This window comes from Cervus canadensis, chromosome 3, assembly GCF_019320065.1.
Source record: "Cervus canadensis isolate Bull #8, Minnesota chromosome 3, ASM1932006v1, whole genome shotgun sequence".
Taxonomy (NCBI): domain Eukaryota; kingdom Metazoa; phylum Chordata; class Mammalia; order Artiodactyla; family Cervidae; genus Cervus; species Cervus canadensis.
This window is the reverse complement of record NC_057388.1, coordinates 93,599,837-93,624,998: the sequence shown is the minus strand read 5'-3', so window position 1 is coordinate 93,624,998 and position 25,162 is coordinate 93,599,837. Positions and strand designations below refer to the sequence as shown.

General features: G+C 37.6%; 1 protein-coding gene across 3 annotated transcripts in view; it reads right to left on the bottom strand.

The window, feature by feature from the left end:
• The window catches only part of AGBL3 (AGBL carboxypeptidase 3), a 101,210-nt gene that overhangs the window by 33,563 nt on the left and 42,485 nt on the right, over positions 1–25,162 (bottom strand). The window contains exons 9-15 of one of the 3 annotated variants that reach the window (XM_043463763.1): positions 23,444–23,606; positions 21,456–21,582; positions 20,357–20,457; positions 20,035–20,147; positions 19,180–19,246; positions 9,203–9,292; positions 986–1,043 (exon numbers count right to left, since the gene is read on the bottom strand). In XM_043463763.1, coding sequence (XP_043319698.1) covers positions 986–1,043; positions 9,203–9,292; positions 19,180–19,246; positions 20,035–20,147; positions 20,357–20,457; positions 21,456–21,582; positions 23,444–23,606 — 719 coding nt within the window. Of the gene's footprint in view, positions 1–985; positions 1,044–9,202; positions 9,293–19,179; positions 19,247–20,034; positions 20,148–20,356; positions 20,458–21,455; positions 21,583–23,443; positions 23,607–25,162 lie in introns of those variants that run through there. The other 2 variants (XM_043463764.1, XR_006268603.1) reach the window with 2 other exon arrangements.

Genomic DNA, 25,162 nt, shown 5'->3' with positions numbered 1-25,162 from the left:
GGGACATAGTGAGAGATAGCACTGGAGTGCTGCAGTCCATGGGGTTGCAGAGTTGGACACAACTTAGCGACTGAATAACAACAATTGCATCATAAACTAAACGGATTTATGTACATTCATGCTGGGCTGTGCTTTAGTTGCTCAGTTGTTTGCAACCCTATGGACTGTAGCCTGCCAGGCTCCTCTGTCCATGGGATTCTCCAGGCAAGAATACTGAAGTGGGTTGCCATGCCCTCCTCCAGGGGATCTTTCCAACCCAGGGACTGAACCCTGGTCTCTGGCATTATAGGCGGATTCTTTACTGAGCCACCAAGGAAGCATGTACATTTATATATACTTTTAATCATTACCTGAGATCCTTTTTGAAAATAAGTGTGGTATAAATATATTAAAAAAATATACACATAAAATTAAAGAATTATTTTAGATGAAATTAAAATGTTTAAATTACATGAATATTTTTCAAAGGACCTCAAGATAATGAGATAAAAATTAAGAAAAAAAATACCAGAATATAAATCTCTGAATCTCTAACATTTCTGGTATTTTTTTCTTAGAGATTTACATTTATATCAGACTTAGCAGATTCTCACAGAAGCAAATGAGTAGTCCAAAATTTAATTTCTCTCTTGGCCCATCCTTTATTAATTTATGAAACAAAAGGACCATGATGTTTTTTAAACGTAAACCCCTATATTCTGTTTGGGGAAAAACCTTTCAAATGAGGGCTGTCTCTCAAGTGTGTGGGCCACTCAGTCCAACCGTCAGGGTGCTTCCTGGGCACCCTGTCCGGACTGCAGGCACTGCACCTGCACCTAACTTGTTTGTCTGTCTCCCCATTAAGTGACGAGTTCCTAAGGGGAAGAAACAGTACAAGATATTCTTAATATACCTAGCACAAAGCACAGTGATAACCTCCGAGTTGTAGTGCAAAAAAGTGTTTGAGGAATTAATCATTTATCAGAGGGTAAAAGCAGAACATTACCTGTCACATCAGAAACTGATTCTTTGTGTCTTTGAACTAAATGTCCTTTATCACAAACCTAATGGAACACAGAACCAGAAGGAAAACAGTACTATATTATAAACATGAAAATGAGGTATATTTTCTACAATTTATGGTAATTTTCAACATTTCTCATTTTATTTTCATAGATTTAGAATGGACAAAAATAATCTTTTAAATCAGTACCTTCTAGTATCTTTCACAATACTACTTTTCTTCTCCGCCAACGGCAGAAGAAAATGTTAAATACTGTATTTTGGCATTAAAGGGAGTTTAAATTTTTTTTTACTTCATGTAGAACTTATATGATGAGAAAGAGACAAAAAGTGTATGCTTTATAATTTCATTTACTTAATAAGATTAAAAATAAAGAAAGACAAGTGGTGCTGGGAAAACTGGTCAACCACTTGTAAAAGAATGAAACTAGAACACTTTCTAACACCATACACAAAAATAAACTCAAAATGGATTAAAGATCTAAATGTAAGACCAGAGACTATAAAACTCCTAGAGGAGAACATAGGCAAAACACTCTCCAACATAAATCACAGCAGGATCCTCTATGACCCACCTCCCAGAATATTGGAAATAAAAGCAAAAATAAACAAATGGGACCTAACTAAACTTAAAAGCTTTTGCACAACAAAGGAAACTATAAGCAAGGTGAAAAGACAGCCTTCAGATTGGGAGAAAATAATAGCAAACGAAGCAACAGACAAAGGATTAATCTCAAAAATATACAAGCAACTCCTGCAGCTCAATTCCAGAAAAATAAATGACCCAATCAAAAAATGGGCCAAAGAACTAAACAGACATTTCTCCAAAGAAGACATACAGATGGCTAACACACACATGAAAAGATGCTCAACATCACTCATTATTAGAGAAATGCAAATCAAAACCACAATGAGGTACCATTACACACCAGTCAGGATGGCTGCTATCCAAAAGTCTACAAGCAATAAATGCTGGAGAGGGTGTGGAGAAAAGGGAACCCTCTTACACTGTTGGTGGGAATGCAAACTAGTACAGCCACTATGGAGAACAGTGTGGAGATTCCTTAAAAAACTGGAAATAGAACTGCCATATGACCTAGCAATACCACTCCTGGGCATACACACCAAGGAAACCAGATCTGAAAGAGACACGTGCACCCCGATGTTCATCGCAGCACTGTTTACAATAGCCAAGACATGGAAGCAACCTAGATGCCCATCAGCAGACGAATGGATAAGGAAGCTGTGGTACATATACACCATGGAATATTACTCAGCCATTAAAAAGAATTCATTTGAATCAGTTCTAATGAGATGGATGAAATTGGAGCCCATCATACAGAGTGAAGTAAGCCAGAAAGATAAAGACCAATACAGTATACTAACACATATATATGCAATTTAGAAAGACGGTAACAATAACCCTATATGCAAAACAGAAAAAGAGACACATATGTACAGAACAGACTTTTGGACTCTGTGGGAGAAGGCGAGGGTGGGATGTTTCAAGGGAACAGCATCGAAACATGTATATTATCTAGGGTGAAACAGATCACCAGCCCAGGCTGGATGCATGAGACAAGTGCTTGGGCCTGGTGCACTGGGAAGACCCAGAGGAATCGGGTGGAGAGGGAGGTGGGAGGGGGGATCGGGATGGGGAATACATGTAAATCCATGGCTGATTCATGTCAATGTATGACAAAAACCACTACAATACTGTAAAGTAATTAGCCTCCAACTAATAAAAATAAATGAAAAAAAAAAGATAAAGAGAAGTACAAAATGAATGAAAATATATAAAATTGTATGGAAAAAGTATAAGGAATTGCAAAACTGTGTTTATACAGGAAAGTTGAAAAAATAATTTCTCATAGCTTGTAAAAAAGAAGTTTAGAGTAAGAAAGACCATATGCATGACACTGCCGTCTGTGTGTCATGAAAGGAGATACCTTGCCAGTCTGATCGAGCTGGACTAACAGAAACACAAAACACTGTGGAATTGTGACTGCTCATCTTGAGTAGTGTACACAAATCATCATGTGAGTGTGAAAACATTCTGCAAGTCTCTTAGTCGTGTCCAACTCTTTGCTACCCCATGGGCTATACAGTCTGTGGAATTCTCCAGGCCTGAATACTGGAGCAGGTAGGCTTTCCCTTCTCCAGGGGATCTTCCGGACCCAGGGATCAAACCTTGGTCTCCCACATTGCAGATGGATTCTTTACTAGCTGAGCCACCAGGCAAGCTGAAAACATTTTAGATACTTCCAAACTGTTTCAAAATTCTCCAAGCCAGGCTTCAACAATAAGTGAACCGTGAACTTCCAAACTGCCTTTCAGAAAAGGCAAAGGGACCAGAGATCAAATTGCTAACATCCGCTAGATCATCAAAAAAGCAAGAGAGTTCCAGAAAAACATCTGTTTCTGCTTCCTTGACTATGCCAAAGCTTTTGACTATGTGGATCACAATAAACTGTGGAAAATTCTGAAAAAGATGGGAATACCAGACCACCTGACCTGCCTCTTGAGAAATCTGTATGCAGGTGAGGAAGCAACAGTTAGAACTGGACATGGAACAACAGACTGGTTCCAAATAGGAAAAGGAGTATGTCAAGGCTGTATATTGTCACCCTGTTTATTTAACTTAAATGCAGAGTACATCATGAGAAACACTGCTGGAAGATTGCTGGGAGAAATATCAATAACCTCAGATATGCAGATAACACCACCCTTATGGCAGAAAGTGAAGAAGAACTAAAGAGCCTCTTGATGAAAGTGAAAGAGAGTGAAAAAGTGGGCTTAAAGCTCAATATTCAGAAAACGAAGATCATGGCATCCAGTCCTATCACTTCATGGTAGATAGGGAAACAGTGGCAGACTATATTTTTGGGCTCCAAAATCACTGCAGATGGTGACTGCAGCCATGAAATTAAAAGATGCTTTCTCCTTGGAAGGAAAGTTATGACCAACCTAGACAGCATATTAAAAAGCAGAGATATTACTTTGCCAACAAAGGTCCATCTAGTCAAGGCTATGATTTTTCCAGTAGTCATGTATGGATATGAGAGTTGAACTATAAAGAAAGCCGCTTTTTAGATAAAATTGAATGGTAGCCAAAAAAAAAAAAAAAGACAATTAGCATGAAAATGGGAGGTGGGAGGAAATTGTAAAAATCAAAACTTGATTATTGAAGGGAAAGAGATAAGGAAGTATTCTAGAAAAAATTAAGCAAAGTTAAAAGTAGCAATATTACATAATCATTATAAAGAATTTAGAGAGACAAGGGTTAAAACTAGGCTGAAGAAAATTCACTTGTAATAAGACTTGATTTGATGAATTCATTGTCATTTTTAGCTTTCCTCCTTTGACTGAAATATGGCTGTGAACAATAATAAAACTATTATCTTCATCTTATAGAAAATTACCAGGCCAGTGTCTTTATGGTTGGTTGGCTGGTTTAGCTGCTCAGTCATGTCCAACTATTGTAAACCCATGGACTGTAGCCTGCCAGGCTCCTCTGTCCATGGGATTGTCTAGGCAGGAATACTGGAGTGGGTTGCCATTTCCTCCTCCAGGGGATCTTCCCAACCCAGGAGTCAAATGTGGGTCTCCTGCATTGCAGGCAGATTCTTTACCAACTGAGCTACGATCAACTCTTAGTGCCCTTTATGAATGTGATCTATAAATTCTTTTTGTTGTTTTTAAATATTTATTTTTAATTGGAGGATAATTGCTTTACAATATTGTGTTGGTTTCTGCCATATTGATCTATAAATTCTAATCACAGTAATCTACAATTATTTGTTTTTGCTTAAAGTCTGCAAGATTAATTACTGAAAGTATTCTGGTAGGGAATAAAGCTTACTAAAATAGTTTAATACTTTTTTTGGGATATATTGATATCTTACAAGCAATCATTTAAGAAACAGTTGAAGAGCATGAGCTTAATTTGACCTCAGGCATTAACCTCAGTTAAGATGATACTGTTCACTCTTTTTACCAAAGATCATTAAAAAGTGAGTAGAAAAATTCAAAAGTTCTCGGAAAAGTATATTCTGTTAATCCATATCTGGCAGATGGCAGTGTATTTGCTGCTGTATCTGCTGGATGAACTTGTCATGGCTAACCTTAGATTTCCCACTGGATTACTATTATTAACACCAGAAATATTTGAGGAGAAATCTTCTAACCTGAGGCTGGTACTCAGGATGACTTCTGGGCTCTCTGCACGTAACAGATGCTTTATGGATTGACCGATGGGATCCAAGGAGGATTTTTTTTTTTTAATCTCGTCAACTTGGGATGTTGTCCTTCATCTGTGTTTGTCAGGCTTATTTCCTAACTAGACAGTTCTTCTGATCTCTGGGTAGGGTACTAATCTTTCCCCTTACCCCTTCCATCCCTGACCACACTTTCTGGGTGTGCAGTGGTTTTGGCAGAAGTCTCTCTGACTCCTTCCCTGACTATACCCAGCAGTTAAATTCTGCTAATTTCTGGCTGGTAGCTCTATTGCTTTAGCAATGCCTTGGGGATATAAATTGCTCTACAGGCTAATTCAGTCAAATCTGGGTTCCTTTGAAGGGATAATTTGCCAGGTCAGGGTTTCAGATTTATACTGACCCTGCTTTAGACTCCTCCTACTTGTTCCCCTGCCCCCAATTCTCTCTGTGAACTAGCCAGCCTACACGTTTGGCCCATATCTCCAAAGAATCTACCAATCTTCTTCAAATCACCTTTCTCTATATTTCAATTTTTGAGAATGATGTTAAGCTTGAATTTCTCCCCCAGGATCTGTTGCAAATTAAGTCTTTTACTTTGGGAAGACATTAGGAGCTATGTTTTATCTGGTCTGTTGTGTCATCTAACATCTCTGTTGCCTTATTGATTTTCTGTCTAGAAGATCTGTCCATTGATGCCAATAAGTCTCCTACTATTATTATTGTATTCTTGTAGGTCTTTCCCTTTATGTCTGCTGATACTCGTTTTATATATTTAAGTGATCCTGTATTGAGTATATTTATGTTAACAAGTGTAGTATCTTCTACTTATATTATTCCTTTTATCATTATATAATGTCCTTTGTTTTTCCTTATGGCCTTGTTTTAAAGTCTGTTTTATCTGATAGGAGTATTGCTAGCCCTACTTTCTTATTGTTTCCATTTGCATGAAATGCCTTTTCCCATCCCCCCACTTTTAATCTGTATCTTTTCTCCTAAAGTGAGTCTCTTGTAGGTGGTAATTTTTATTCAATCTACCACTCAGTCTTTTGATTATAGAATTTAGTCCACTGACATTTAAAGAAATCATTAATAAAGTATGTACCTACTGCCATTTTAAACATTTGTTTTCCAGTTTTTATAGTTATTTATTTCTTCTTTTGGTTTTCCCTTTTGTGGTTTGATCGCTTTCTTCTGTATTATGCTCGAGTTCCTTTCTTTTTGGTCTCTGTGAATCTATTGTACCTTTTTGATGTGTGGTTACCTTGGTTTTCAAGTGTTAACCCATAACTATATCTTATGTGTTCTAAATGAATAGTCATACAAGTTCAAACACATTCTAAAAGATCTACATTTTTATATTCCCCTCCACTACATTTTGTGATTTTGGTCTATTTTATATTTTGATGCTTATCCTTTTACCACTAATTGTAGTTATAGTTGCTTTTACAATTTTTTTGGATTGCTTTTAATCTATGTACTAACTTAAGTAATGTTCAATCTTTTTATATATTTGCCTTTCCTGTTTCCCCTTTCCTATAGATACTTGCTTCTTTTCTATCTAGAGAAGATCTCTCAATATCTCTTTTAGGTTAGGCTTAGTGTTGCTGTATTCTTTTACTTTTTGCTTGTCTGAAAAATTCTTTCTCTCTCCATCTACTCTAAACGATAATCTTGCTGGCTGGAGTGTCCCAGGTTGCAGGGTTTTCTCTTTCAGGACTTTGACTATATCATGACACTCCCTTGTGACCTGCACAGCTTTTGCAGAGAAATCAACCTTATAGGGGTTTCCATGTAACTGACTGTTTTTCTCTTGCCTCGAGAATCCTCTTTAACTTCTGCCATTTTAACTATGTCTTGGTTTGTGTCTGCTTGTGTTTATCTTCTTTGGGACCTTCTATGCTTCCTGTACCTGGATATCTGTTTCCTTCTTTAGATTCTAGGAAATTTTCAGCCATTATATCTTTAGAAACAGTTTTGATCCTCTTCTCTATTATCTTTCTGGTACCAAAATTATGCACAGGCTGGCATTCTTCATGGGGCTTCTCTGGTGGCTAAGACTGTAAAGAATCTGCCTGCAATTAAGGAGATGTAGGTTTGATCCCTGGGTCGGAAAGATCCCCTGGAGAAGGGAATAGCTACCCACTCCAGTATTCTTGCCTAGAGAATTTCATGGACAGATGAGCCTGATGGGCTACAGTCCATGTGATCACAAAGAATTAGACACAACTGAGAAGGCACTCTATAATATCCAATAGCTTTTGTATATGGCTTTCATTATTTTTTTTTCTCAATTTGGCTTTCTGTCTTCTGTTCTGATTGGGTGATTTCCATTATTCTGTCTTCCAGATCACTTGGATTCAGTAAGGCTCTGCTGCCCTTAACTATGTGCTCTGTCCCAGAGGAGGTGAGTGCTGAAGCAAGTGGGGCCCACGTGGTCACAGCGTACCTGTGCGTCGCCAGTGAAGTCGCCTGCAGTTCTGCCCAGAGGCAGCCCGAGGTTGTGTCCCTTGTCCGCTGTGTTTGTCCCAGACTAGTTCTAGGCTGGGGCTGAGAGGTTGGGGTGCTATAGCTGCAGGAATGGAGGTCCCTGTGCTGCCGCCGGGGCCCTGGCTGCCTCTGCTGGAGTGCCCCCCAGGGCCTCTCCAGCCCCCATCCAGCTCTAAGCTGGGGTGTGAGGTGGGAAGGACCAGATCACTCTCAACAGGGAAAGGAGCTGCTCTGTATTCCTCCTAGGGATGCCTGCTAGAGACGTGCGGTTCTGGGAGGCCACCTGGTGTGCATGCCAACAAGGTCTGTCGCCACCGTCCCCGCGCCCCACACGCAGGTGCTGACAGCTTCTGCTCTACTGTGCATGCAGCCTCGGTTGTACAATATAAGAGGTCTTCTGCCTGTTTCCCGTCGGTTCTCTGTGAGAACTGTTCCACAGGTGGTTGTATTTTTGATGTGTTTGTGAAGAGAGGTGAGCTCCACATCCTTCTACTCTGCCATCTTGCTGCACTTATGCAAAATTTCTAATGGGGGTGTCATGCTGAGAGGGGGACAGTGGCACTTTTCTTTCGTGGTACCCCACTTTCAGAGCTAAGATGTAGGTGGGAGTAGGGCAGTAGTCTTGGGTCTTCTCTATGTGCTTCTTCCAATGTGGAACTAACACTTTATTAGCCAAGAAAAGGGCAGTTAGGACCAAAATATTTTCAGTGATGTAGCATCCAAACTAGAGCCTTATTTTCAAGAACGGGGTCTGGATAAAAAGAAGGGAGCCCTCACCTCTTAGCTGCACTTACCTGGAACTTAGCTTTAGCAATAGGTAGCTGGAGACAGAGTAAGAAATTCTAGTGCCCTGCTCCTCCTGGTATATGATAGCCCTTTGTCTGGTATCTGGGGGGAGAGGGGACCCTGTGTCCTCCACTGCAGAGTATCAGTGAGCTGGGGCTGGGGGGTGGGCAGAGTCTTGATTCAAATATCAGAGGTTCTGGGGTTTTGTTGTTATTTTTTGTTTTTATCATATTTTAGATTTTCCTGAGTAGATGTTTTTTTCATTTGCTGTATGCCCCAGGACCATTTGCAGAAACTTTAAATTAAAAAAAAATAATAATTTTCACTAATTTTTGCTGGTGAAAGGGTTTGCAGAGCTCCTGCTGTCATGATGAAAGGCAATCTCAGCACCACCTGTTTTATACTCTTGTATTCCCATTAAGTTTTCTAAGTTTTATCTATTCTTGCTATCTTGAATGCCTCTTTGTAAGAGACCTTAAATAGTTTTCTGAGTAAGGTAATTCTAAGTGAAATTTAAATACAGAACCTTAATAAGACCCACCTCTCACCTGTCAAGATTCTTTTGTATTTTTATAAATAGTAAGTAACATGAGCAAGATTTTAATCATTAAGTTTTCCTGGGGAAAAATCATTAAGCGTGTAAGCGTGTAACTTGCTGTTCTCTTGTTTTTTTCAAACAACCGTTAGCAAACATATCAATGAATATTTACCTCTTGCTCTTCTTCTCTGATGTTTTGATGTCTTGCTATGGTAGAGTTTCTTTCCTTCTTTGTTTTTAGTTGTATTTTCTTGGCTTTTATCTAGGTAAGAGATTCATATTTAATCAATGTATCAAAGACAGTACATATGCAGATATAAAACTATTTCGAGACTTCTAGGAAGATGAAGTACTTTTTCTCTTCTTTCCACTAAGTACAACTAAAACCCCTGGCCGTTACATACAAAGTAAACACAAGAGGCTCTGAAAGGGGAAAAGGAGGCAGATGATGAGGGACTTCAGGAACAGAAGAGCTGCCTGATGGTGAGCAGTTCTCTGTGTTTTCTTTTTGCCTCATCTACCCCAGCCTCAGAGCTGGAGGAGCCAGAAACCCAGAAGTGCCAATGAGTGAAGATAAAATGCCTGAACACGTCCCAAATTTGATCAAAGACATGAAGGTAACTATCAAAGAATCTCAGTCAACTTCAAGTAAAATAAAATGCCCACAGTAAGTCACATAAACTTTGAAAGCAGTTAAGACTGATGCAAACTGTTACCTGCAAGGGATCCTCAATAAGATCATTGCCAATTTCTCAGAAACTTTGGAAGCCAGAAGACAATGCAGAATATAAAGGAAAACAAAACAAGACAAAACAAACCCCAGCAGAACTGTCCTTCAAAATTTAGGGAGAAATTAAGACATTTCCAGATAAACAAAAGCTGAGGGAGTCTGTGACCACTTGATATGCCTTGAAAGAAATGCTCAAGGGATTTCTGCAAGGTTAAATGAAAGGGCACTAGGCAGTAACTTGAAGCTGTAGAGAAAAATAAAGGTCTAAATGAAGGTAATAAATACATGGGAAATTATGAACGTTAGTATTATCATAATAATAATTTCAAACTGAATTTTCTGTCATCTACATGAAAAAAAGTGTTAGTTGCTCAGTTGTGTCCAACTCTGCGACTCCATGGATGGTAGCCCATCAGGCTCTGTCCATGGGCTTCTCCAGGCAAGAATACTGGAGTGGGTTGCCATGCCCTCCTCCAGGGAATCATCCCAATCCAGGGACTGAACCCAGGTCTCCTGCATTGCAGGCAGATTTTTTACCATTTGAGCTAGCTGGGAAGCCCTACATGATTAAAGAGGAAAAAATATTAAAGAAAAAAAAAGCATTTATTAGTCTAAAAGCTAGTACTACTATTTCTTTGGCCTATAAAGTATTAAGTTGCTCAGTTGTGTCTGATCTTTGCGACTCCATGGACTATAGCCCACCAGGCTCCTTTGTCCATTGAATTTTCCAGGCAAGAATACTGCAGTGGATTGCCATGACCTTCTCCAGGGGATCTTCCCGACTCAGGGATTGAACCTGGGTTTCCCACGTTGTGGGCAGATTCTTTATTGTCTGAGCCACCAGACAAGCCCTATAACACCAAACCTTGTTTGTTACATAATTTAGGACACTAATACACTTAAAGAAACATAAGTTTATGTTTTTGGGCACACAATGTATAACTATGTAATTCTGTGACATATACAACTGAAAGCGTGGGGGTACAGCTATAAAGAACAGTTTTTGTATGTTTTGAAGTTAAGTTGATATAAATTCAAATTAGACTGTTATAACTTTAGGATAGTAAATGTAATTCCCATGGTGAAAACAAAGAAATGACTTACAAAACATATAAAAAAGGAAGTAAAAAAGGAACTGAAACATTTCACCACAAAAAATCAACTAAGCACAAAGGAAGACAGTAGTGCAGGAAAAGAAGGGACAAAAACACTATAAGGCATATAGGAAACAGCACAAGGACAGAAGTCAGTCTCTCTTTATCAGTAGTTATTTCCATTGTAAATGGATTAAACTCTCCAATCAAAAGAGAGCGATTGGGAGAATGGATAAAAACACATGATCCAACTATATGCAGTCTTAAAAGACTCACAAAGATCCAAACACACAAACTGGTTGAAAGTGAAAGGAAAGAGATATCTTATGCAAACAGTAACCCAAAGAGGCAGAGGTGCCTCTATTAGACAAACACAGACTAAATTTTAAAATGTTACTGGAAACTACTTTTAAAAGGACATTATAGGTTAATAAAAAATTCAATACAGCAAGAATACATAACAATTATAAATATTTACATACCTAATGATCATCAAAATATATGAAGCAAAATAGAACCGAAGGGAGAAACAGACAGTTCTACAATAATAGTAGGAGACTTCAATACCCTACTTACAATAATATGGAACCAATCAGAAGATTGTAAGGAAAAAGGATTTAGCACAGTAAGTCATCTAAACTTAACAGACATACACAGAACACTGTACCCAACAACAACAGAGTATACATTTCTCCTCAGTTGCATACAGGACATTTTCCAGGATAAAACATATGTTAGGCCACCAGTTAAGTTTTAATACATTTTAATAGATAGAGAGCATACAAAGTATCTCCCTCTGACCACAATGGGATGAAGTTAGAAATAAATAACAGAAGAAAATCTAAAATATTCAAAAACTTGTGGAAATTATGCACACACTTTTTAAAAAAATGGATCAAAGAAGTCACAAGGGAAATTAGAAAATACAGGGTTGAATAAAAATGAAAACACAACAGAGCAAAATTTATGAGATACAGCATAAGTAGCACTGAGGAGGAAATTTATATCTGTAATCACATTAAAAAACAAATTCACAGATGGCAGAAGGAAGGAAGTAATAAAGATTAGAGCAGAGATAAATGAAATAGAAAAACTAAAGAAAATGAATCAAAAGGTCAACAAGATTGACAAATCTTTAACTAAATGGACTAAGGAAAAAAAGACAAATTACTAAAATCAAAAATGAAAGTGAGGATTTTAGTATCAATTCTACACAAATATAAAGGATTATAATAACAAAGTCTTATGAAAAAGTGTATGCCAACAAATTGGATAACCTAGATGAAATGGATAAATTCCTAGAAACACAGAACTTACCAAGACTATCTCATGAAGAAATAGAAAATATGAATAGACAAGTAACTAGTTAAGGAGACTGAAATCAGTAATCAAAATTCTCCCAACTAACAATAAAGCCCTGATGGTTTGTTTGGTGAATTCTACCAAATATTTAAAGAACAACTACTGCTGATCTTTCTCAAACATTTCCAAAAAATTGAAGAGGAAGGAACATTTTGTAATTTATGAGGCCAGAGTTACCCTGATACCAAAGCTAAACAAAGACACTACAAACAAGAAAAGGAAGCTATATAGACCAGTATCCCTTACGAACATGCTCAACAGCACTAATCATTAAGGAAATGCAAGTCAAAGCCACAGTGAGATGGTATCTCACATCTGTCAGAATGGCCATTATTAACAAACAAACCAGAAAATAGCAAGTGCTTGCAAGCATGTAGGTACATTAGAGCCTGCATGCACTGTTGGTGGGAATATAAAATGGTATAACTGCTGTGAAAAACAGTGTGGAGGTTCCTCAAAAAATTAAAAGTAGAATCACCATATGATCCAGCAGTTTCCTTTTGGGGTATACACCGAAAAGAATGAAGAGCAGCAGCATCTTGAGGAGATGTGTGATCATATTCACAACAGCTAGGATGTGGAAGCAACCTTAGTATCCACTGAGAGATGAATTAGCAAAATTCAGTGTAAACATACAATAGAATATTATTTAGCCTTATAAAGGAAAGAAATTCTGAAATATGCTACAATATAGATGAACCTTGAGGACATCATGCTCGATGAAATAAGCCAATCACAAAAAGACAAACACTGAGCAATTCCACTTACATGAGGTACTTAGTACAGGCAAAATACATGAAGAAAGAAGAGTATACAGTGGTTTCCAAGAGACATGGGAGTAGAGAATGGGGGGTTATTAAAGGCTATAGAGTTTGCTTTTCAAGATGATAAGAGTTATGGGATGGTGGTGATGGTTGTACAACAGTGTGAATGTACTTGTACCAATGAATTATACACTTAAAAATGGTTAAGATGGTAAATGTTATGTGTAATTTTACTACAATAAAAAAAAAGAATCAATCTCTATATTTTTGAGGGGCTACTGGAAAAGAGGGTATATACCAGACTTAGAATTGTGAGAATGGGAGGCTAGAATTCCATTTTGCCCGCAAGAGAGGAGAGTCTGAGAATAGAACCAACCCAGAAGAGGCAGAAATGACATTAAAATGGACAAAAAAACTTTGCATCCTGGTGATATTCTTTGAGCCCCTTATTTAAGCCATGGCTAAAGCCACCCTTGTCTCTAAACTATTTCCCTTACTAAACCGACCAATTCCCCTTTTAGCTAAGCCATCTTTTGGAAGTTTTTTGTTCTTTGCAATGGATGAACTTCTGATACACACCCTCAGAATATGATATAGTAGGCAGAGAAGAAAACAATCCCCATGTCACTAAGTGGAAGCTCCATCTTGTTGCTCAGGCCTGGAATTCTGGAGACCTCTTTCTCTCCTTTGTATTTTTCAAACTTGTACCCAAGCCATCAGCAAATTCTCTAGACTCTGTCAGATATATCTAACATCTGGTCACATCTCATTGTCTCTACAGCTACCACCTTGCTCCTTGCCTGGGTAACTGCAATAGCCCCTTAAGTGGTTTCCCTCATGGTTCATCGCTCTGCTCTCAACACAGCAGCCAAAGTGACCCTGCTGACACAAAGCCCATCATGTTACTCCTCTAACCCAAACTCTCCAAACTCAAGAGTAAAAACCAAGTCCTAAGCCAGGTTTTACATGAGCTATTCCGCCCGCTCCCCAATGTCCAATACCTATTTCACATTCTCTCTCTTACTCCTGTTCTCTTTGTTCAATCTTCTCTACCCAGATTAGTTTCCTTGGTCTTCCTACAAGATAACAGACATGTTCTTCCTCATGGCCTTTGCACTTCTAGTACTCCTACTTTAGGAATGAATACGTTTACTCTCCCTACTCCATTGATGTTAGATTTGGACATAGGAATTTATTTAGCCAGTGCAATGATACATGGGAACTTTAAACATACTTTCATGGTTTGGTGTGCCTCCTGAACTCTTGGTGATTTACTGTGAGAGAACATGCCCCAGCTGGCTGCTGGTGTCTATGGAGAAGGAAGAAATGTAGACCAGATCTGAATCAGCCCACAGTCTGGACATGAGTTCAGTGGATTCCTGGTCAGTCCAATATAGCCATGAAAGTGAAAGTGAAAGTGAAGTCACTCAGTCGTGTCCGGCATGGGATTTTCCAGGCAAGAATACTGGAGTGGGTTGCCATTTCCTTCTGCAGGGGATCTTCCTGACCCAGGGATCAAACCCAGGTCTCCCGCATTGTAGGCAGATGCTTTTACCGTCTGAGCCACCAGTGAAGTCCAATATAGCCATAGGTGACCCCAAAACAGGAAAAAAGATATTTGCTAATATAAGCCATTGACATTCTGAGAATTGTTTTAATGAATAAAATATGAATAGTTTAGAACTGATACCTAAAAGTAGGATGCTGTCCTAATAAAACCTAAACTATGTGGCAATCATTGGCTTGGTGACTAAATAACATGTGGTTATAGGAAGGCAGAAAACACAAATTATATAGAGGTGACACATTTAGTGAAACTGTCTTCTGTGAGAGAAGATGTGCCTAACAAACCTGAGTCACTGGACAAAGAGACTTTGAGGCAGAAAATTTATAGAGTATGAGTTGGTGGTTGCTAGCTTCATTTGATAAGGTCCTACAAGAAAGAAATCAGCTCAAAAATACTTGGATAAAAAAATGGAATTGAGAGGGAAAACAGCCCCAAATTCTAGAATTTGTAGGTTGGCTTCAATATAGCCTTGAGGCAAAGGTCAAATCAATATTAATGGCTTTTACATCTGTGGTAGACAATCTCTAAGATGACCTCTGATGATCCCCGTCTGTTAGCATTCATACTCTTCTGTGGTCCTAGGTCATTGGGCCCAACCTAGTGACTCACTTCTAATGAATGGTGTACGGCAAAAGTGATGGGATTCTGCTTCGGAGATGAGGCTACAGGGAGACTGTACCTCCAGCCTGTGTGCTCTCTTCTGCTGTCTTACTTGCGCATTCTGATGAAAGCAAGATATGTGTTGTGAGCTGTCATACAAGAAGCACCATGGTAAGGAACTAAGGGAGGCTTCCGCCCTCAGCCAACAAGGAACTGAGTCCCTCAGCTCAGCAGCCTGTGAGGAACTGAATCGATCACCAACCATGTAAGTGAACTCCAGAGATGGATCCTTCCTCAGTCAGGCCTTCATGATTCTACAGCCTCACCAATACCTTCATTGCAGTCTTTTCAGAGAACTTAGGAATCCAGGTAAGTCACTCCTGGATTCTGATCCACAGAAACTGTGTGATAATAAATTCTTGTCATTTTAAGTTGCAGAGGTTTGTGGTAATTAGTTACTCAGCAAGAGGAAATGAATACAATATCTGTCTTGGTCCATTCACCTGCTCTAACAAAACAGTTACCACAGTCTGGGTGTCTAATAAAAAAGGAAACTTATTTCTCATATTTCTAAGGCTGGAAGGTTGAGATGAGGATGTGGTATGGTCAAGTGAGAGCTTCCTTTTGGTTTGTGGACTGCTTGTTGCATCCTCATAAGGCAGAAGGGGCTAGGGATCTCTCTGGGCCCTCTTTTACAAGGCACTAATCCCATTCAGATGGCTCGGCCCTCATGACATAATCACCCCCCAAAGGCCCCACCTTCTAGTACCATAATACTTGGCATTATAATGTCAACATATGACTTCTGGGAGACAGAAGTATCCAGACCATTCCACCCCTATACCTCCCACATTGACATCCTTCTCAAAAGCAAAGTTCATTCATTCCATCCCAACAACCCCTATTGTCTTAACTCATTCCAGTATCAACTCTAAACTCCAAAGTCCTAGCTAAATATCATCTAAATCAGGTATGGATGAAACTCAAAATATGATTCATCCTAAGGTAAATTTCCTGTCCAGTTGTGAAACCATGACCAAGTTATGTACTTCCAAAGTACCACCGAGGGACAGGCATAGGATAGACATTCCCATTGTAAAAGGGGGAAAAAGCAAAGAAGGATGAGGTGATGGGTCTCAAGCAAGCGCAAAAACTAGTAAAGCAGATTCAATGAGATCTTCATGATCATGAATAATCCTCGTGCCTCCGTGATCTGCCTTCTGGACCCACTGGGGTGGCAGTATCATCCAACAGCTTGGCAGGCTGCCACTCCTACCTGGCTCTCTGTCAGTACTCTGTCCACACCACGGTGCACAGCTCCAGACAGCCTACCTCCATGGCCTTCAGTGGAAGCCATCTGCCTTGTTAAAACCTAGGCATTAGCGTCCCTGATGATCTCTTAGTCCCTTTGGAGCTTTTAAAAACTTATCTTGCTGACACAAACAGATGGAAAGATACACCGTGTTCTTGGATTAGAAGAATTAATATTGTTAAATTGACCATAACTATCCATGGCAACCTACAGATTCAATGCAATCACTGTCAAAATACCAATGGCACTTTTCATAGAACTAGAATAATTAAAAAATTTGTATGCAAACACGGAAGACCCTGAATAGCCAAAACAATCTTGAGAAAGAGGAACAGAGCTGAAGGAATCATGCTCCCTGACCTCAGACTATACTACAAAGCTTCAGTAATCAAAATACAGTACTAGCACAAAAATAAATAACAAAGACCAATGGAACAGAATAGAGAGCCCAGAAGTAAACCCACACATGTATGATCAATTAATCTACAACAAAGGAGGCAAGAATATTCAATGGAAAACAGTCTCTTCCGAAAGCAGGGGTGGGAAAACTGGACAGCTACACGTAAAAGAATGAAATCAGAACATTCACTAACACCACATACAAAAATAAACTCAAAATGGATTACAGACCTAAATGTAAGACCAGAAACCATAAAACTACTAGAGGAAGGCACAGGCAGGACAGTCAGACATAAATTGCACCAATATATTTTAGATCTATCTCCTAAAGCAAAGGAAATAAAAATAAATGGGATCTAATTAAAATCATTTGCACAGCAAAGGAAAAGAGAACCACCTACTGAGTGGGAGAAAATATTTTACAAATGATGTAATTGATAAGGGTTAATATTCAACATACATAAACTGCCATATAACTCAAAATAAAAAAAAAACCCAATTAAAAAAATGTGCAGAAGAACTGAATAAACATTTTTTCCAAAGAGAAAATGCAGATGGCCAACAAGCACATGAAAAAATGCTCAACAAAGCTAATCATCAGGGAAACCACAATGAAATATCAACCTCACAGCTGTCAGAATGGCTATCATCAAAAACACAAATAACAAATGATGGCGAGACTGTGGAGAAAAGGGAACTCTCATACACTACTGGTAGGAATGTAAATCTGTGCATCCACTACAGAAAACAGTATGGAGGTTTCTCAGCAATTTCACCCCTGGGTATATATCTGAGAGAAAAAAAAAAGACCACTGGTTTTGAAAAGACACATTCTTTCCAATGTTCACAGCAACATTATTTACAGCTGATAAGATACAGAGGCAATCAAGTGTCTATTAACAGATGAATGGGTAAAGAAAATGTGGAGGGTGTGTGTGTGTGCGTGTGTGCATGGAATACTACTCAGCCATAAAAAGAATGAAATTTTGTCATTTGCAGCAACATGGATGAACTTGGAGGGTATTACGCCGAGTGAAATAAGTCAGAGAAAAACAAATACTGAATGACATTACTTGTATGTGAATCTAAAAAATGTGAAAATAGTGAATATATTCTAGTGAATATAACAAAAAAGAAACAGAATCACAAATATACAGAACAAACAAGTGGTTGCCAATGGGGAGAGAGAAGGGAAGAGGGAGAATACAGGGATAGGGCATTAAGAGGTACAAATTATTATGCACAAAATAAGCTACAAGGATAATTGTACAACATGGGGGATATAACCAATATTTTATAATAACTGTAAATAGAGTATAACCTTTAAAAATCGTGGATCACTATACTGTATACCTGTAACTTTGTACATCAACTATACTACAGTAAAAAACAAAAAACCCGTCAAACTTGTATTGAAGAACATTACACATTTCTCAGCTGCAGAGCTTTGTAGTATTGAAGCCATACTATAAAATTCAAGAAGTTCTGATAGCCTTCCTTTTATTCTATGTCTCCATCCCCTTCAGTTCAAGCTTGTCTTAGTCACCTCTTAATACCATCACATTGGGGGTTAGGGTTTCAACATGTGTATTCAGTGGTGGGGCACAAACATTCAGTTCACAGTACCACCTAAACTCCCTACTCCTCCTCCTGCTCTAATTTCCTCCTTAGGCACTTCTCATCATCTGACACACCATACATTTTACTTGCTCAGTTGGTAAAGAATCCACCTGCAATGCAGGAGACCCTGGTTTGATTCCTGGTTTGGGAGGATTCGCTGGAGAAGGAAAAAAGCTACCCACTCCAGTATTCTGGCCTGGAGAACACCATGGACTGTACAGTCCACGGGGTCGCAAAGAGTCAGACAGGACTGAGTGACTTTCACATTTTACTTACCAACCAGAATATAAGCTATGATGGGAAGGATTTTTTTTTTCTTATTTTGTTCACTGATCTATTCCCAAGCATGAAGTCAGAGCCCAGTACATAGTTGTTAAGTAAATAAATAAATGAATATAGGACTAACAGTCAGGCAATGTTATGTTATGCTACCAACTCTTATTAACAAGTAGTATGGCTTTTGAAAAGTAATTTAATCTCTCTGGATCTTAATTGTTCTCATCAATAAAGCAAGGGTATTAAAAAACTCTAGATTAGAAAATTCTATGATTTAAGGATATGGAATCCATAATAAGAAAATAACAATTATGCTATACAATTAATTATACAACTGCAGACTTTTTTTGGCCTGGTGGTTAGTCATAGTAAGAAGAGTACCTATGTGGCATACCCATACCATAGGCACAAATTTTCAGTCGTACCTGAGGATTTAACTTGAGAAGGTCAGCCTGAGAGTCGTTGGATTCTGAACTGTCAGAGGCATGGCTGCTACAAAAAACAATAAATTACTTGACATAATGTTTCGGTGGTGTTTTAAAACTTCAACTGTTACTTTTACTTTATTATGTTATTGGAATGGCAGAAAGAGTTCTAGTTATAAAAAGGATGTTTACAAAGGTGGTGTAGATGTTTGACAGTTCTAGGCTTTAGAAGAGAGTATTAGAGGATTGATGACTGAAATTGATTGGATCATGTCAAATATAAACAAATCCATGAGTTCAAAATGATACTCTATCTGCAAACAAACTTGTGAGTCACCACTGGAGGTTACAGGGGCACTAACTCTAAGTCTGAAAACTTATAAAGGTTAAGAATCAAACATTTGTTCTGCTTTTCCTATAGGAACTGCACTAAAATTAGTACGTTCCTTCTTCCAGTAACATTCCCTTGGCATTAAGTTTTGCACTTATTATTCACTAACTTAGAGTATTTATATGGTGTCTATAAATGTGTCAATTCTCTGTGGGTAATGACAGCGTTAAAAACAATTTGAATATGTCTTTCACATATAATACATAGTGGATACTCAATATCATTTGAATAAATGAAGTCATGATGAGGTCTGGCTGAAGTAATGTGCATGGGGAAAATTTTCCTCCATCTCTAGCCAGGATTTTCAGTACAGACTGACAATTACATCCTTGAATTGTTATAACAGGCCTTTCTTAAACAGGAATGGAACCCTGGTCGTGGTGGTGAGAGAGTCGAATCCTAACCACTAGAGAGCATGGTAGAATAACACCGCAAATTACATTACTTTCACTATCTTGACCTACCTAGTCTCTAGATCCAATGTAATTTCTTTCAGAGAAGTATCTGAATCATCAATGACTTTTTCCAAGTTTATATGCTTCTCCATTTCTTCTAATTCTTTCAGGCACTGATAATACTAGGGGGAAATGATAGATAAGTTAATTATAAATAGCAACTTCCTAATTAAAGTAACTGAATATTTATAGACACCTGGAACATCAAGTACAACAAAACACTGAATGAACAGTCAGGATGTTAGAAGGAACAAACTGCTGCAGGTCCAAAGGCAGGTGATGTTATCTGGGCATCTGGAGTCTAATGTATGAGCAAATGGACTTGACTTACCTTGGTTCGGTCTGGATCACAGTAGTCCAAGAGAGAATCACAAAAGTGATATCCCATTGACTCCAAGTCTTTTGTGTTGAAATGAGTGCCTCTTTTATTACCTAAAACATCAATAAGTTTATCCACCCTTGATGGTGAGTTAAACATTTTTTTCTTAGCAAGAAGGCCTAAGTTGCAAAACAGAGTATAAACAAAACACCTGATATGATTCCATATTCTGTCCTTTGGATCTTCTACACTGGGGCAGGTCATTAAACAACTGACTATTTTCCCTTGTTCCCTCTCCACTACTTGGACCAAAGGTGACATTTAAATGAACACAGATTAATCTGTGTCGCAAAGCAGAAGAAAATTCAGTCAGAAAGTTATGGACTACTTGGTTACTAGTTATAAGCACCCTAATCATTACTTAGAGAAAAACCTGCAGAAATATTTAATGGTTTCATCATCATTAACAGTGTTGTATCAATTTCAAAGTGCTTAAAAATTAGCCAGAAAAAAAAAAAATTAGCCAGAAGTAATATGTCTGGATTTCTGGCACTTTCGAGTTGATACATTTTCTAATAATGTGAGTTAGCCTAATATGAGGCATTCTAAGGATATGGTAAATGTGACTAAAAGCTTCCTTAAATGGAACTAGAGCACACGTTTATTTTACTTCAAGGAACCAATAAAAAAAAAACAAAAACAAAGCCCAGTCAACTCTGTCTTAAAAATAGCAAATCTAGTAAAGATACTTCTATTCTGATATTTTAATTATAAGCATTGCTGTTTCTTGAAATCATTACAGTCATAGGAACTCTTCTAAAAGAAAAACCCCAAACAAGCAATTAAAGATCAGATCATGAAACAACCACTTAGGTATACTATATATGTGCTAAAACTTCCTTTTCTCAACAAAGGAAAATGATGCGAGAGAGATACATACAGTAGACATTTGTTTATTCATCCTATTTATAGAATTGATTAGATTACTGGTATATATCTAACTAGGAAGAAAGTGCTCACTATCCAGTTGTCAAACACTATGAATTTTACATTGAATGTGTTCCTTTGGTTTAAATCTCTGACAGTCATGAATGAGGGCCCTCAATCTTACCCAGAGTAGATCCACAAAAAGTGGCCTCCATGGTGAAGCTGTTCCTGATTCCCATTTTCCACATCACCACCCTTCCTGTTCCCTCTTTGCTCTTTTGAATATTAAACTTGCAGGATGAGAATGAAAACTGAAAAGAAGCAAATAAAAATGAGACCCACTGCTCTTCTAATCACAATGCCTGTCATAGGAAGTAGGGTTAGAAATGAAAAAGCAGGTTTGCAAAAGCATAATTCTCTCTAAAGCTAAAATAAAAGCTTCTGGAGCTGCTTTTATTTCCTCATCAGTGGAAATAGCTCATTTTAAGAATGACATGTTTACATTTCTGAGAATTATAGGCTTGAATTCTGAAATAAATTTTACTTTATATATATATATATATATAAAACATATGCATTCAAAACCCAGTTGACTAATTCTTGATAGTGTTGACTTTAAAAGGTTACAGGAAGGAGTCTAAACATATTTAGGAATGATCAGTGTTGTAGATTTTTAGAGTAAAGATGCTTTATTATCACATGAAAGATAATTTGAAAATTACCCTGAAAGACTGTTATAACATTAGTATCTACAATGAGTTTTTGTAATTACCATACAATTGAAAAAACTTACTTTGTGTTCCATCCTGTGACTGTTAACACATGTATGTTGTTGTTTAGTCACTAGGTCTGACTCTTTTGTGACCCCACAGATTGTAGCCCACCAGGTTCCTCTGTCCATGGGATTTACCAGTGGGTTGCCATTTCTTTCTCCAGGGAATCTTCCCAACTCAGGGATCAAACCTGCATCTCCTGCATTGGCAGGCGGGTTCTTTACCACTGAGCCACTAAGAAAGCCCTAATACATGTAAAGGTTTGTGAAAACTGTCAACAAATTGGCACTTGCATGGGTGCCTGCCATCTACCTCTATAAGGATTAAGTCATGTGCTACAGCAGCTTCTGACCTCCAATACTCCCCCTGAAGGAGTTCAGGGTGGAAAGCAAGAATGAGACACTCTGTACTATGGGAAACTGGCAGGACAGGTCTTTAGATAATTAGAAAACTGTCAGGAGCTGATTTTACGAGCCCAGTTCTTCTATCTCCTCATATCTAGAAAAGCACTAAGATCCTTCAAGGTGACGACTGTTTCTCGAGACTAGCAGAAGCTTCACAAGACCAGCAGAAACTCTGTACAAATATGTGCTTGACTGCATGCACTTCCCGTTTACCAAAATCACATATATATGTATCCTTTCCCCCTACCTCTTTGGAACAGTTTCTTAGAGCTATCTGATGTGCTGTCTCCCAGGCTACAGTCCTCATATTGCCCCAAATAAAACTTACTCGCAACTTTCACGTTGTACATTTTTTTTTTAGTTGATAAAACACTACCACAAATCAGAATATAGAACAATTCCATCACCTCTTAAAAACTCCCTTGTGCCATCCATTTGCAGTCACAAGCCTTCTGCTTATTTTGGAGCTATGGTAAATGGTTTTGTTTTAAATGTTGGTTTCCAGTTGTTCACTGTGAATATACAGAACTGCAGCTGGCTTCTGTGGATGGACCCTGTATCCTATGACATTGCTAAACTCACTCAGTTACAGTTTTTGTGGATTGCATGGATTTTCTGTGAAGACAATCACATCTGCCTTTCCTTTCTAGTCTGCCTTTACTTCTTTTTCTTCCCTTACTGCACTTGTTAGCACCTCCAGTATAAGGATGAATTGAAGGGCTAAGAGTGGATATCCTTGCCTTGTTCCTGACTTAAGAGAAAAACAATCAAGTCTTTTATCATCAAGTGTGGTGGTAGGCTAGTGAGCGTTTTTCCCTTCATATTTCAAATTATTGGTTATTAAACACTTCACATCATTGCTTTCTATGGTCAACTGTATAAACCAGTCAAAAAAACTAAATAAAAAAGCAGTTTACTGAATAAGTCTATCCATTCAGCTGTCCTGCATGGACAATATGTAGTAAAGGAAAAGTCAAAATCTTAAAGGTGCTTACTTTATCTGGACAATTTTTGCTCAGCATAAGTGGAAAGATTCGTTGCTGTAAGTATAATGCTTTACATCTATCACTACCATCACAGCCATACATGAATATATTCTCTTTCTTGCTATGGCCATGAAGGTCACAATACAAAATAACCTCTCGTTTCTCCATCAATCTACCAAGAAGAAAAAGAACAAGTTATTGCATTTTATCTCTACATTTTTCTTCTGTGGTTGTAATTATGAATTAACAAGTCTAACATCCAAATAAACAGCATTTCTTATATCCTAGTTTTCAATTTCTTTTCTTCTGCATATTAATATATAATTTTTTAAACACCTACAATAAGCTATTAATTGTATATAAAATGTGAATGCTTTAGCCTTCTACTATAAAGACAAAATTTACCTTATTTCCAAGAATTTCTCCAACAGGATTTCTCTGCTTTTTGGTTGTTTTTTTGTTGTACACTGAAAACAACTCACTCCTACCTTTGCCCATTAGCTCTTAGATTCTTTCAGACTGAAATACCTTCCTTCTTCATCTTTGTAAATGCAAATACTACCCCTTATCCATCAACACTGACCTCAGGTCACACTTCCTCTCTAACTAGTGAGGCTCCCCACCAAATTTTTCTTTTCTTTGAACTCCTGTAGTATTTAATATTGGTACCATTTACTTGACACTTACCTAAATAGATTTTTAGATTTTCCATAGTTAATCTCGTTATAGAAAGGGAATGCTTCAAAATTTCTAAAACAGTGCAATGCATAAAACAATACCCAAATATGTATTAAAATTTGTGCCTGATGACTCAATGCTGAAGCCAGTTAACATTTACCCTTTGAGTAATGTGGTGAATAAATACCATTTTGAGAAAAATGGTACCAAAGTTTGAATTGGTTGTATTTCTAATAAATAACTTACAGAAATCATTTCTCAAGAGCACAGTTCTTTTAGCCTGTATAATTTAGGCATTCAGTGAATATTAAAGTAATAAAAAATAAGCCCCTCAAAACTGGTTGATGAAAATAACTAGTAGGCTTTCAAAAGGTGAAAAAGTGGTGGTATTAAAGTGGTAGGATTATGGGCATTTTTGCCTTGATTTTCATATTTCCAAACTTCGTAAAGCTACTTAAATAACTGAAATTACATACACTGTTTGTTATATCTGGAAGGATAAATATAAATGTTAACAATTTGTACTAATATGAAATGTACTACTTTTATAATATTAAATCTTAAAACCAAAATAGTCAAAGTGTAGCTTTTATTCAAAACAGTACTTTTTTAAACTACAGTGAAATTCCAAGCTGAAATCTGTTATATATATTAGTTCATTGCCCTTTTTTATTTGATGACTAATAAATTCTAACTGATAACATAAGATTGACATAAAGCCTTCAAATGATCATTGCAAGTTTTTAGTACTAGATTATAAAACTATACATTTTAAAAATCATTTCCCTAGTTTTAATGAACATCTGGTTTCTTTTAAGTGAGTCAAAAGAAACTCTAAGTAATTAAATCCCAAAGAAATATTAATTACTACTTTTGAAGTGAAACAAGGTAACAGGGTCTCTCATCTTACACTGAATCCCTTTAGAAACAGTTCAGATTTTTTTTCTTACCACAGTTAAGATATACTAAGTATCTTACACTAAGTATCCTATACTAAAATCTATTATTTTCAAATACTTTAAATATATCTAATCTTAGGCATACTTTCAG